Source organism: Gopherus evgoodei, chromosome 7 (genome assembly GCF_007399415.2).
Source record: "Gopherus evgoodei ecotype Sinaloan lineage chromosome 7, rGopEvg1_v1.p, whole genome shotgun sequence".
Classification (NCBI taxonomy): domain Eukaryota; kingdom Metazoa; phylum Chordata; order Testudines; family Testudinidae; genus Gopherus; species Gopherus evgoodei.
The window spans coordinates 5,155,913-5,168,418 of record NC_044328.1 but is presented as its reverse complement, the minus strand read 5'-3'; the positions used below and the strand labels follow the sequence as shown (position 1 = coordinate 5,168,418).

At 46.4% G+C, this 12,506-nt stretch overlaps 1 protein-coding gene across 3 annotated transcripts in view; it reads left to right on the top strand.

Moving 5' to 3' along the window:
- The first annotated feature begins 2 nt into the window (after window positions 1-2).
- Window positions 3-12,506, top strand: part of PCGF6 (polycomb group ring finger 6) — a 49,425-nt gene continuing 36,921 nt past the window's right edge. Inside the window, exons 1-6 of one of the 3 annotated variants that reach the window (XM_030568541.1) lie at window positions 295-382; window positions 3,084-3,190; window positions 4,690-4,789; window positions 6,117-6,213; window positions 6,902-6,957; window positions 10,906-10,965. In XM_030568541.1, coding sequence (XP_030424401.1) covers window positions 3,101-3,190; window positions 4,690-4,789; window positions 6,117-6,213; window positions 6,902-6,957; window positions 10,906-10,965 — 403 coding nt within the window. In that variant the 5' untranslated portion in view covers window positions 295-382; window positions 3,084-3,100. Of the gene's footprint in view, window positions 383-3,083; window positions 3,191-4,689; window positions 4,790-6,116; window positions 6,214-6,901; window positions 6,958-10,905; window positions 10,966-12,506 lie in introns of all 3 variants that reach the window. The other 2 variants (XM_030568539.1, XM_030568538.1) reach the window with 2 other exon arrangements.

The window sequence follows — 12,506 nt, the reverse complement described above, 5'->3', positions numbered from 1 at the left end:
TCACGGTTAGCACGCATGCGCAGTCTCGCTGGCCGTATCGGCGGTACGGCGAGCGAAGAAGGTTGAGGACTACATTTCCCATCGTCCCTTCAGGCGCCCCCCCCCAGCCATGGACATGGAGGTGGATGTAGGCTCTGTGATCTCGGGCCTGTCCGGCGGGGATGGGGCGGGCCTGGGGCCCGGCGAGGAGGAGCTGGAGGTCGGGGGCGCCCCTGGCTGCTCTGGGGCCGGCTCCCTCCAGTTCGATTTTGAGAGGAGCCGCTCTGAATCCAGCGGGGAGGAGGAGGAGCTGGAGGAAGAGGAGCTGGAGGGCGGCCCCGGGGCCCGCTTTGGAGCCTGCCAAGAGGCGGAGGGGGAGCTGGACTCGGACGCTGAGCGTGAGGTAAAGGGTGGGGCCACCGAACACCAAGGCAGGAGCTAGGCAGAGCGGGCGGCGGAGTGTGGTCCAGTCGCGCCTGGAGACGAGGCCCATGTGACCACCAGCCTCACCCAATAGAGACAGCCGCTCCCAGCATGCACCACTCTGCCTGAAGAGCGGGGGGGCCCCCCGCTTCATGGGGGGATAGTTCTCAGCATGCACCACTCTGCCTGAAGAGCAGCCCCCCCCCCCCGCTTCATGAGGGGATAGTTCCCAGCATGCACCACTCTGCCTGAGGAGTGGGGTGCCCTGCTTCATGAGGGGATAGTTCTCAGCATGCACCACTCTGCCTGAAGAGCGGGGGGCCCCACCTGTTCATGAGGGGACAGTTCCCAGCATGGACCACTCTGCCTGAAGAGCAGGCCCCCCTGCTTCATGAGGGGATAGTTCCCAGCATGGACCACTCTGCTTGAAGAGCAGGCCCCCCCGCTTCATGAGGGGATAGTTCCCAGCATGCACCACTCTGCCTGAAGAGCAGGCCCCCCCCGCTTCATGAGGGGATAGTTCCCAGCATGCACCACTCTGCCTAAAGAGCAGGCCCCCCCGCTTCATGAGGGGATAGTTCCCAGCATGCACCACTCTGCCTAAAGAGCATGGCCCCCCTGCTTCATGAGGGGATAGTTCCCAGCATGCACCACTCTGTCTGAAGAGCGGGGCCCCCCCGCTTCATGTGGGGATAGTTCTCAGTATGTACCCCTGTGCCTGAAGAGCGGGGACCCCCCCGGCTTCATGTGGGGATAGTTCTCAGCATGCAGCACTCTGTCTCAAGAGCATGGCCCCCGCTTCATGAGGGGATAGTTCCCAGAATGCACCACTCTGCCTGAAGAGCATGGCCCCCTACTTCATGAGGCGATAGCAGTCAACATGCACCTCTCTGCCTTAAACACCAGGAGAGGTGTAGACAGTATCAACTAAAAGCAGTCCTAGCAGGCTCTGCTCCAGCTCAAGCCAAGTAAGGGGTGGTCTGGCTCCCAAGAGGGAAAGGATGACATCACTCTCTAATTGGCCTGTTCTGTTCATTTTCTCTAAAGCATCTGTTGGAAAACAGGATACTGGGCTAAATGGACCATTGGACTGACCAAGTATGGCTATTCTTATGTTCTGATGGCCTGGGTCTCAGAAACACCCGCTCTTTGGCTTGAGCCAGGCATGTGGTGCAGCCTCTGTACTCCTGGGGGAATTCTGCACCACTGCACATGTGCAGAATTTATGCCCCCCCCCCGCATATTTCTTTGCTTCCCTGCAGAAAAATGACTTTCTGATGGGAAAGCAAAGAGAAGTCACAAAAGCAGTCATGCGACCCTCCCCAGCAGTATGTTTTGGGAGCCCAGGGCAAGCAGCAGAGAGGCAAATCATTGTGAGGCAGGAGGCGGAACTGGGAAGACCTAGCTGGTGGCTCCTACCCTGTGCCAGGCTTAGCTGCTAGTCCAGGCTGAGCTGGGGAGGACGAGACCTTCTCTTCCCCTGTATGTCATCTAGGGGCGAGTCAGACCCACCCCCAGATTTCTCCCCTGGCTGCAAGAAGGTCTGCGAACTCTCTCCTGCCCCCCCTGCCACTCCTCCTGCTTTAGGGGGAAGGATCCATGTACAGGGAGCTGCTCCCCCATCCACCCAGCCCCTGTGCATCCAGACCCCCTCATACCCAAACCCTCCTGCCAAGCCTCACTCCCCACATTTAGAACGCCCCCCATGAGCCCCACTCCCCTTGCACCTGGACCACCCTGACCACCCACATCCTCACCCCACCAATCCTCAACCAGTTGCAATTGGATCCCCACCCCACTGAGCACCACTTCCCAGCAACTGACCCCCCCACTGAGTCCCACACACCCAGACCCCCCGCCAAGCTCTATTCCCCCCACACTCCTCCTGCTGAGCCCCAACCACCTTCACCTGGACCCCCCTGCAGAGTCCCATTACCATGGCACCCAAAACCCTCCAACAAGCCCCTGTGCATCCAGATCCCATCCGCATATGGATACCCCACTGATCCACCTGCACCCAGATTGCCCAGCACAGAACCCCCTCAACCCACATCTAGATCCCTCCACACTAAGCCCCTCCACACTTGGATCCTGCCTTGCTGAGTCTATCTGGTGCACCTGGCATGGAGGGGCAGGGCCCAAGGGTGTTTCTGGGGCAGGCCCTGTCCTTGCACTGTGTCAGGGTTGGGTGCAGCCTCACCGCTGAGTCTGGGGGAAGAGAGGGGAGAGCTGCACAGTGATGTCTCACCTCTGTGCAGCTAGTGTCCTGTGCTCCCCAATGCCATTCTGGAGCCTCCACATTTATATGACAAATACAGTTTGTAGAATTCTGCAGAATTTTAAAATATTGTGCACAGAATTTTAATTTTGGGGGGCAGAATTTTTAATTTTTTGGCGCAGAATTGTAATTTTTGGCACAGGTTGTCTTCAGGAGTAAGCTTAGAGAGACTGCCCAGGTGAGACTAGAACTCTCATTGTGCAGCATGGTGTGGCTGTTTGGATTAAGATAGAACTTAGCATGCTTAAAGTGAGGGGAAACAGGTGGATGTCAGGAAGCTGGGAAGGGGTGAGGTTGCAATAGTTAAGCTAAGATACAATGCCCTGGATGAGAGATTTAGTAATGTGTACAGAGAGAATAAGCAGAGGTAAGCTTTTGATTTAACCTTGATGTGTATGGTTAGAAAGAAGGCAGTTCTGGATGATAACCAAGTTTTCAGTGACCAAGAGGATGATGGCATTGTCAGCCATGACAAAGGAGGATGGAGCTGACATGGGAATCAATGATCATGTAAGTCTCTGGCCTGTGTTATATGGGAAGTCAGACTTTGGGCTGGTCTACACTAGGGCAGGGGGTCGATCTAAAATATGCAACTTCAGCTATGCTATTCACATAACTGAAGTTGAAGTTCGACTTACCTGGGCATCCTTATGGCGGCAAGTCAACTGCCGCTTCCCTGTCAACACTGCTTATTCCTCCTGCCAAGGTGGAGTACAGGCATCGATTCACGGGTTGATTTATCACGTCTAGATGAGACGCGATAAATTGATCCCTGATAGATCGATTACTACCCACTGATCCGTCAGGTAGTATAGACATACCCTAGATGATCAAAGCAGTCCCTTCTGGCTTTGGAATCGATGAGTGAAGAATTAATGCTGTTTGACAAGGAAGATGGCAAAAGTGAAGGAGAGTAGAATGATGTTGTAGTGAAGGAAGTCTGAGTGACCATGAGATTTCCTTAAGAGACTCTCAGAGCCTGGGAATAAAACCAGAGAAAGCAGATATTGGAGGTATCCAATGGTTGGTGAGATGGAATGAATCAGGATGGTGGAGAGTGCAGAAGGAATGGAGACAATGAACATCTTCATGAAAGAGAGGAAGGAAAGGGCAGGAAGTGGGTATAAGGTTGAAAGTGTTTGAAAAGTTGTGGGTAATGGTGGGTCAGAGGTCACAGAACAACTGGGTGCGGGCAAGGGGGCAGGTGAATGATGATGCAGAAGACTTGGACTAGATTGGAGGAGTACACCTTAAACTATGACATACACTCTTGAAAAGTCTGCATTTCAGGATGGACACCCTACCAGTCCTATCAAGGAAAGGCATTTTGGCCCAGAGTAACAGATTTCTGTCAGAAAACAGCTGGTGGATTTGTTCCTCCCTGGCAAATGTGCTTTTTTAGTCAAAATCCTGTGCAGTATAATTGCAGTCCCTGCCTTAATATGCATTTATATGAACCTAAATACGTGTTGAAGCAAAAGGCCAGCCCTATCTCAGATTCAACTTGATTTAGTTGGGGATTGGTCCTGCTTTGAGCAGGAGGTTGGACTAGATACCTCCTGAGGTTCCTTCCAACTCTGATATTCTATGATTCTGTGATTCACGACCGAGGGCCATTACACAGTCTATTGCACACTCCTCAGATAAAGATTTTAGCTTGCTACCAATCTGTACTTCATTAATACTGGTGAAGTGCCATATTCTCTGAGTTGTCCAGTACACCTGAAGAAGTTGTTTATAATTTGCATTTTAGAAGTGATTCGTGAAATACATTGAATTGCTGTGTTTGCAGAAAGGTCAATTCAGAAAAATAGATGGGAACCTTTAGGAAGGAGCAGCGTTTGAAGTATTATTGCTGCTCAGGGCCATCCAGTGTCGATCCAGGTGCTGCATATTGACACAAATCTTTCCATTCTTAATGTGGCTTGAGGTTGTGAGACTTCAGAAGCTGGAGTGAGAAATCTATTGCTTTAACATGTGTTCTCAAACAATTTCAATTGTATTCATAGCGCATGATAAACCTGTCTGAGTTGACGCCTTACATCTTGTGTTCCATCTGCAAAGGTTATTTTATAGATGCCACGACCATTACAGAGTGTCTTCATACATGTAAGTATCCGTGTTAGACTTTTAAAGAATTTAGTTTCAAATTTAGAGCGAGATCAGCTACCAAAACATCGTGAGTGAGATTTTCACGTCCTCACAAAAGGGAATTGTCTAAAATGACTGTATTTACTGCTTATTCCTTACTCTGGGCTGAGGACTCTTGAGTATTTCTGGGAGATCAGCGGAAAGTTTTTGTCTGTAGCAGGCCCAGAAATGCCTGTTCAAGAATCCAGTATTTTCTGTCAGGATGGGCCAGAAGCTGTGGTTTATTTAAATAAGTCTGGTAGCGTGGTTGAGGATCGTACTTTATAATGTTCCAAACAGCCTTTCCTCAACCAAACGTGCTGCTAGAGAAATTCAACTTGTCTCACTGGGGAATAGAGACATCCTTTTCTCTGCCAACTTCTGTTGCTGACAGAGGCTCCATAAAAGCAGAGAAATCAGCTTATAAAGTAATAGGCCAAAACTATTAGTAATTCACTACTAACTTGTAGCAGCCAATGAGGTTGTTTGCTGTTTGAAATACAAGGGAAAGCTGTACAATACCTTGAAAAGAAGAATGGGTTAGGGCAGTGTCCCCTCTAATTTTTCCCATGCATGTGCAGAATGAATTTTGTTGTGTGCACCAATATGGAGGTAATGGGGGCCAGGGGATGAGGGGTTCAGGGTTGGGGTGCAGGGAGTGAGATAGGAGTGTGGGCTCTGAGGTGGGGCTGTGGATGAAGGGTTTGGGGTGCAGACTGCCCAGGGGCTTCAGCATGGAGAGAGGACTCTCCCCAGCTCTCTCTTCCCGCACCGTCCCTGGGCTTGGGGACGGGGAAGAGGCACCTCTCCCCCAGCCACAGCAAGTCTGTGCCAGGGCTAGGTTGGGGACTGGGGGAGGAGCGCCTTTTCCCCATCCGGGGCAGGTACATGTTGAGGCCTGGGGAAGGATGCCTCACCCCCAGCAAATCTGGGGCAGGGAGGAGGGGTGCCTGGCCGCGGCAGGTCTGTGCTGGGACTGGCGAGGAGAGGCATCTCTCCCCGCCGCAGCCCTGAGCCCCTGCGCAAAGCTTAATAGGCAGCTGCGCAGCCACGCAGTTTAGAGAGAAATTTGGATTAGGGTTAAAAATTCACATCAAACTGATGCTGAGTTTAAATTCACTCTGATGTTAATGTTGCCAACCTATGAAAAGTTTTCATAAAAATTAAATTGACTTAATTTTGCTTAATTTATTTTCGTATACTTGCTGTTATCTGAGCACGGTCTCAAGCTAATTACTCCTCCTGCATTATCTTCAGTAAACATTTGCTACAATATAATGGGCTTTTCCATTTTTTTTCTGTACAGTCTGTAAAAGCTGCATAGTAAGACATTTTTACTACAGTAACAGATGTCCAAAATGCAACATTGTTGTACATCAGACGCAACCTCTTTATAATATCAGGTAATAAGAGTATCTCAATTGTTGGTATTATTTTAAAGAAACACAGGTTTAAAACATTTTTATTTACCTGTAATATTTAGATTTTTGTGCTTGTTTAGAGTGACCTGTAATCTTTAATTATTGCAGCTGAAAGAACAGTTTAAAAGCTAATTCACTGTATGCTGCATATTCTTTGTTTATCTACATTGTATTTAGTTTTGTCTCTAGTCACTTTTATTTTCTGGTTCTTGGTCACTAGCAAAATGCTGCTAGTGATGTTGAATCCAAACCTTGAAACTTAATCTTCCGTTTGGCTTTGTATAATTTTAACAAAACCTATATAGCAAGCCTAAGATACTTGAGAATAGCTTTGAAAATATACTGCAGATTTCTTCTTCCTTCTCTGAAGATGCATTTTCAGCTTAAGTGGTTTGTTTTCCTAAGGTGCTATATAGCCAGAAGCTGATGGCAGACAAGAGTTTGGTGCTATATCTGTCATTTTCCTGTTGATGTGTACTGTGTTCGGCAATATATTTAGCTCCTCTACAAAAATGTTATTATTAATCTATGTGTTTTTATATTACACCCAAAAGATGTCCATATCTGTTACAATAAGTTTTTTTAAATTTATTAAATATTCAGTAGCTTATTGTGCAAATGTGTCCTGCCTAACTAAGGATTATTCCTCCTCTTTTTTTCTTCATGTTAGGTTGGATCGACAGTTACAAGACATAGTGTATAAATTGGTTGTCAGTCTGGAGGAGAGTAAGTCTGTTTTCACTTCATTACCATCCTGGTGTCCTAATAAATAGGAAGGAGTTAAACGGACAGGCTGGTAGCCATTTCAGTTCAGAACACTGTATTTCTGCATTTCAGCTCCTGAAAATGGTCAAACTTAAATGTTTTTGTAAACACTAGTTTTGCGCTGTCCATAAATCCTACTAGCCACACAGACTGGTGTTTGTCAGGCTGCTAAGATGCTATTACACATAGTCCATGAACACACTGAAACTTCTGTCCTCTGACATGATGTAGGTCACCCACTATAGTCACTATGATGGTTACAGTAATGACTAGGAGGGTAGTGAAGCACTGCAGTGGGTTACCTAGGGAGGTCATAGAATCTCCATCCTTAGAGGTTTTTAAGCCCCGCTTGACAAAGCCCTGGCTGGGATGATTTAGTTGGGGTTGGTCCTACTTTGAGCAGGGGGTTGGACTAGATGACCTCCTGAGGTTTCTTCCAACCCTAATCTTCTATGATTCTATGACTCCATAATTAAGATGGTATTGAGATTTATAAAATCCTTGTATACCAGTTTAAGTAACTGCATTTAATTTCCAGGCCTTCCACACAAAACTTGCACACTAATTCTCCAGGGGACAACTGAATGTTCCATAATATCTTTTTCCTCACAGGTTTATTAACATTGGCAGAGGAAAATATAAAAATGCTCCCTCTTTGGAATTTGGACTGCACAGTAATTTGTTTGTGGATTTTTGTATTTGTTTTTGTTTTACTCCCTATATCTAAAGAACCACAGTTGCCACAAACTTCAGACATCATGCACACACCTGCACATTTTTAAATATAACAAACTAATTCCCCTAATTCATCATAATCTCATTTAGTTCCACCAAGAGTAGCTCCTGAAACAGCCTGGTTCTGTAAATTATTTCAATTTTCTAATGCTGTGAAGTCCCCTTTCCTGACTTACCAGATCGGCTCCATGCCCCCTCCCCACTGTCCTTGATCCTATGGAGCCAGTGAACAGATTGGGCAGCAGGGAGCAGGGGGAATGAGCTGGGGTGTGAGTAAGGAGAGTGGCTTAGGTTCCTGAGTGCACAAAGCATCATTGAATTGGGAAGTACTTCAGGTGCTGTTTAGTCATATAGAAAACAGGTGTCATGATCTTGGAGTAGCTGTACCACTGACCCCCTGTGTGGTCTACTCTTAAGTTTCAGGCCTCTGTCACCTCTCTCTGGTTAAGGACTCACCTCCTCACCAGGCGTTTAGCTGGCAACCCCATTGCACTTCACTGTGTTTATCCCAGCAGGTCTGACTAGGAGTCCAGACCCTGCTCTTTGCCTTCTCTCCAATGCCAAGGACCAGTGTGTGCTCGAGTTACCAGTAGCCAAACAGCTCTCTTAAAACAGAATACATTTATTTATGGACAAAAGCATACTGAGAAAACATACGATAAGGTCTAAATACATACTAAATGTACCAGAAGTTGCTAGTCTCCCCCGTGGGGGAGTCTGGCAGGTCAGTGTTGTTCCAAGCTTTTAACAGGATTGGGTCCCTCTTTGGACAAAAGGTCAGGTTTGTTTGTTTGAATCGAAAGAAAGGCCCCTCAGTCAGTTCAAACTCCCCTTTCTCTGCATCCCTTGAAGCTGGTCTGAACCAGTATCTCTAACACATGCACTCTGGGGTGGTATTTCTCTGGAGCTCTTTACAGTCCCAAAGATGGCAGTCATCACCCCCTGCTGTTCTTGGTTTCTGGAGGAGTTGCAGTAACTTTGTCCATGGAGGTAAGTCGATGTACAGCCTCCACAGTAATTAAAGCAGTTGTTCATGTCCATACTTGTGCCTTCTGTCAGCAGTGCGTGTCCAGCAACTGAAGTGGGGCTTTGTGGAACACTGACAGCCAGAGCTCAGCAGCCTGAGTCTGCCTCCCACCCCCTTGTTGACAGCCCCAGCTGTGAGCCTTCACTGGGCTCAACTTCACAGCAGGGAGCCTACCAGGAGTGAAACTGACATTCTTGTCAGTTTCATGGCTGCTATTATTTCACATTTTGACTCCAATTGTCAGCCTGCAGGGAGCTCAGAGCTGGAGCCCCCCATCCCTACCCTGGGGCTGTCAGCTCCAGCTGTCAGCTGGAGCCAGAAAGAAAATGTGAAATAATAGCAGCTGTGAAACTGACAAGAATGTCAGTTTCACTCCTGGTAGGCTCCCTGCCCTGAAATTGCACCCCTTGCCAGCTCAGCAGCCCTAGCCCAGGGGGGAAGGGAAAGAGCGTCTGCTGTGAGCCCTGCTGCTGCTTCCTGTTGAGGGATTTGGGAGAGGGGAAAGAGCTTGAGCTTGCGTGGCAATTCTCCCCACCACCAAATCCTTACCAAGAAGTGGCAGCAAGGCTCTGGGCTGTCAGTGCCGCGATAGGGAGAGGCTCACAGCTGTCAGCCCCCTTGGGGCTCATAGTCAGCAGCTATTGTAAATAATGCAGTATCTACACAGACACTGCACTGCCTAACTACATCGACATAAGCTCTACGCCTCTTGTGAAGGTGGAGTTATTATGTCAGTGTAGCAGGCCACTTAAACAGCATTGTAGTATAGACACTGACATAATTAGGTTGATGTAAGCTGCCTTATGTCAACCTAACTGTAGTGTAGACCAAGCCTAACCCCCTTCTCACCTCATACCACATGCCCAGATTTGCTTTCCCCCATTCATCTGAGTGCTGTTGTGAGGAGCTGGAAGTGTGTATTTTGGTTGGTCATGTTAGAACTGAAAGGGTATGGGCTGAAGGGTCTGTGAGTGTATTTGGTTGTTATGATGTTTAGGGGTGGTAAAGCATGTGGGTTGAGGCTGGTGTGGATATGAATGGCGGATTAGCTGGTGATTCATAGAGTGTTGTGCGGATACACATTTATATCCACGGATGTAAATCAGTATCTGTGGAGCTGCAGAGCTCTACCAGGAACCACAGCAGCGAAAAAAGCAACACATGGGGCTGCCACTCCCAGCAGCCATTGCTTATGCTGGCAGCTCCTCCAGCATGGCTGTACCGCTCCTAGCCCACCCGTTCCCCATGCCCCGGAGAGGAGACTCAGACCACTGCATGGAAGGAACTCCTGTCTGGGAGCTTGCAAGCTGCTTGAACACACAAGCGCGACCAGGGACAACTGTTGGTGAGCTTGATGTCCTCCCCAGTGGGCAGGGCTCAGAGCGGGGCTGCAAGTGGTACAGCCGTGCCGGAGGAGCCACTGGCGCAGGGTGCTGACTCTTGGGAGCAATGGCTTGTCGTGCTGCTCAGTTTGCCACTGCGGTTCCCAGTAGAGCCCTACTGCTCCACGGATATAAATTTGTATCCGCGCAAGGCTCTCATGATTTATTGGCTGTTCAGTGAATACCTTGATGAGGAATTCAGTTGAGCAATCTTAGCTATAAGCCAAAAAAGGTGTTGGTGTGGTCGTAATATAATAATTTTCAACCGTTGTCTGAATAAATGCATGTGACCATTTGCCATCTGGGTTATCTCTCTGGAATGCTTTGAACACTAGTACGCATCATGGATGATTATCTACATCAGCTTGAAGCGCCTTTAAAACATGAGCTCTTTTTGCATATCTACAATAACAAACATCCACAAACTTTTCAAAGCTGTTGGAGCAAAGTAACTGTTTCTCAGGTATGATTAAGATAAGGAATGGTATGCAGCATTTGTATTCTGTGGCAATTTTCCAAGTCCTGGTTTTATTCATTAATAGACTCTACAGTACTAAATTGTTGCACATAATCTAATATAATTTGTTTTTAATATGAAACACTAAGGGAGCTGCTGTCTCACAGAGCCTGGGAAGCCCCTATTAATGATGATTGGAATTGTTCCAGTAAATTCTTTAAGCAGTTATTGAAAACTAGACTGCCAAGTATTATATTTGCCACAGGTAACAAAGCCCAGCTTACTATGTATTTTGTATTTTTTTTCAGGAGAGAAAAAGCAGATGCATGATTTCTATAAAGAAAGAGGTCTAGAAGTACCCAAACCTGGTGAGTTTATAATTACTTTGGGGGAATAATTGCAGTATTACAAAAAGATAAAATTTTAAATATTTCCTAACACTAGTCTTTCTTTTTGTAATAGTGGTTCACTATTGGAAGAAATGCCACAGTGATCTGAATTCTGAGTTTCAAGTTACTGAAATTTATTGGAATTGTTCTGGTTTTGTGTGTGCATGTAAAAGATATGTCATGACCTTTTGGATGTTTAATAAAAACTAGGGATGGGTCTTATAGTGTGAAAATGCAACAAATAATTTCTAGTACTACATAGTTCAGAAATGCATGGTATTTTATCTGTGACATACTAATTGCTACTCACTTGAATAATCTTCAGTCATTTACCAATCAAGTACTTTTAGCTTTCTCTGCCCGTTTCTCTGTACATAAAATGGAGATTATAGTGCTTCTCTGCCTTTCTAGGGTATTATGAAGCTCAGTGAACTAATCAGAGATCCATCTAATGAAAAGAAAGGGTAAAAGTGCAAAGTGTCTTTTCTGATACACTTCTACCCCGATATAATGTGGTAAAGCAGTGCTCCGGGGGGGGCGGGGCTGCGAACTCCGGCAGATCAAAGCAAGTTCGATATAACACGGTTTCACCTATAACACGGTAAGATTTTTTGTCTCCCGAGGACAGCGTTATATCGGGGTAGAGGTGTGCATTATTATTTTGCGAAGATTTTAAAACAGATGTATAGAACACCCAGAAGATCGTGATATGGTAGGATCTCTCCAACACAGCTTCTTCAAAAGAAAATTGTCCCTCACTAATCTTTTGGAATTCTTTGATTATTTCAATAAAATAGTATGCGTAAGAACTGGTAGGCATAATTTATTTGGATTTGCAAAAGGCCTTTGACAAAGTGTCCTTCACGAGAAGCTACTAAAGAAAATAATTAGTCATGATATGAGAGACAAAGTGCTGTTCTGTCTCAGACACTGATTAAGATAAAGAAAGCAGAGGAGAAACAAATAGATGGTCGATTTTCATAATGGCAATATGAATCACCAAGGATATCCAGAGTTGTTATAGTAAATATTAAAGAGCTTTGAAAGAGAGAGAAATCCTCTGTTATGAGGCATAAGCCAACCTCCGTCTACTGGGGTTTAGGAGGAAACTTTTCTGTGGGCGTGATATTCTATAATTGCCCATTACAAGGTTTCTTCCTTTAAGTAGCTGGTTCTGGCCATTGTTTGAGATAGGATATTGGACAAGATAGATCATTGGTCTGATCCATTAAGGTAATTCCTATGAGAATGAACATAATTGAAAACATCTGAACACACATACATTATCTTCTGTGCTTCAGGATTTCCCTGTCATTGCCACCTCTGTGTGTTTTCAGGGTTTTAAACTCCTTGAGGTAGGAGCTGTCTTAATTTGTTGTGTGTTGTGCAGCAATAAGCATGTTGTCAGCACTCAACAAATAACCTAAATTATTGTTGGATTTTGGCCTGTCCCATTGCACAATGCATATTTTATCTAGGACCAGGAAAGATGTATGTGTGATGTGCATTTTTGTCTCATT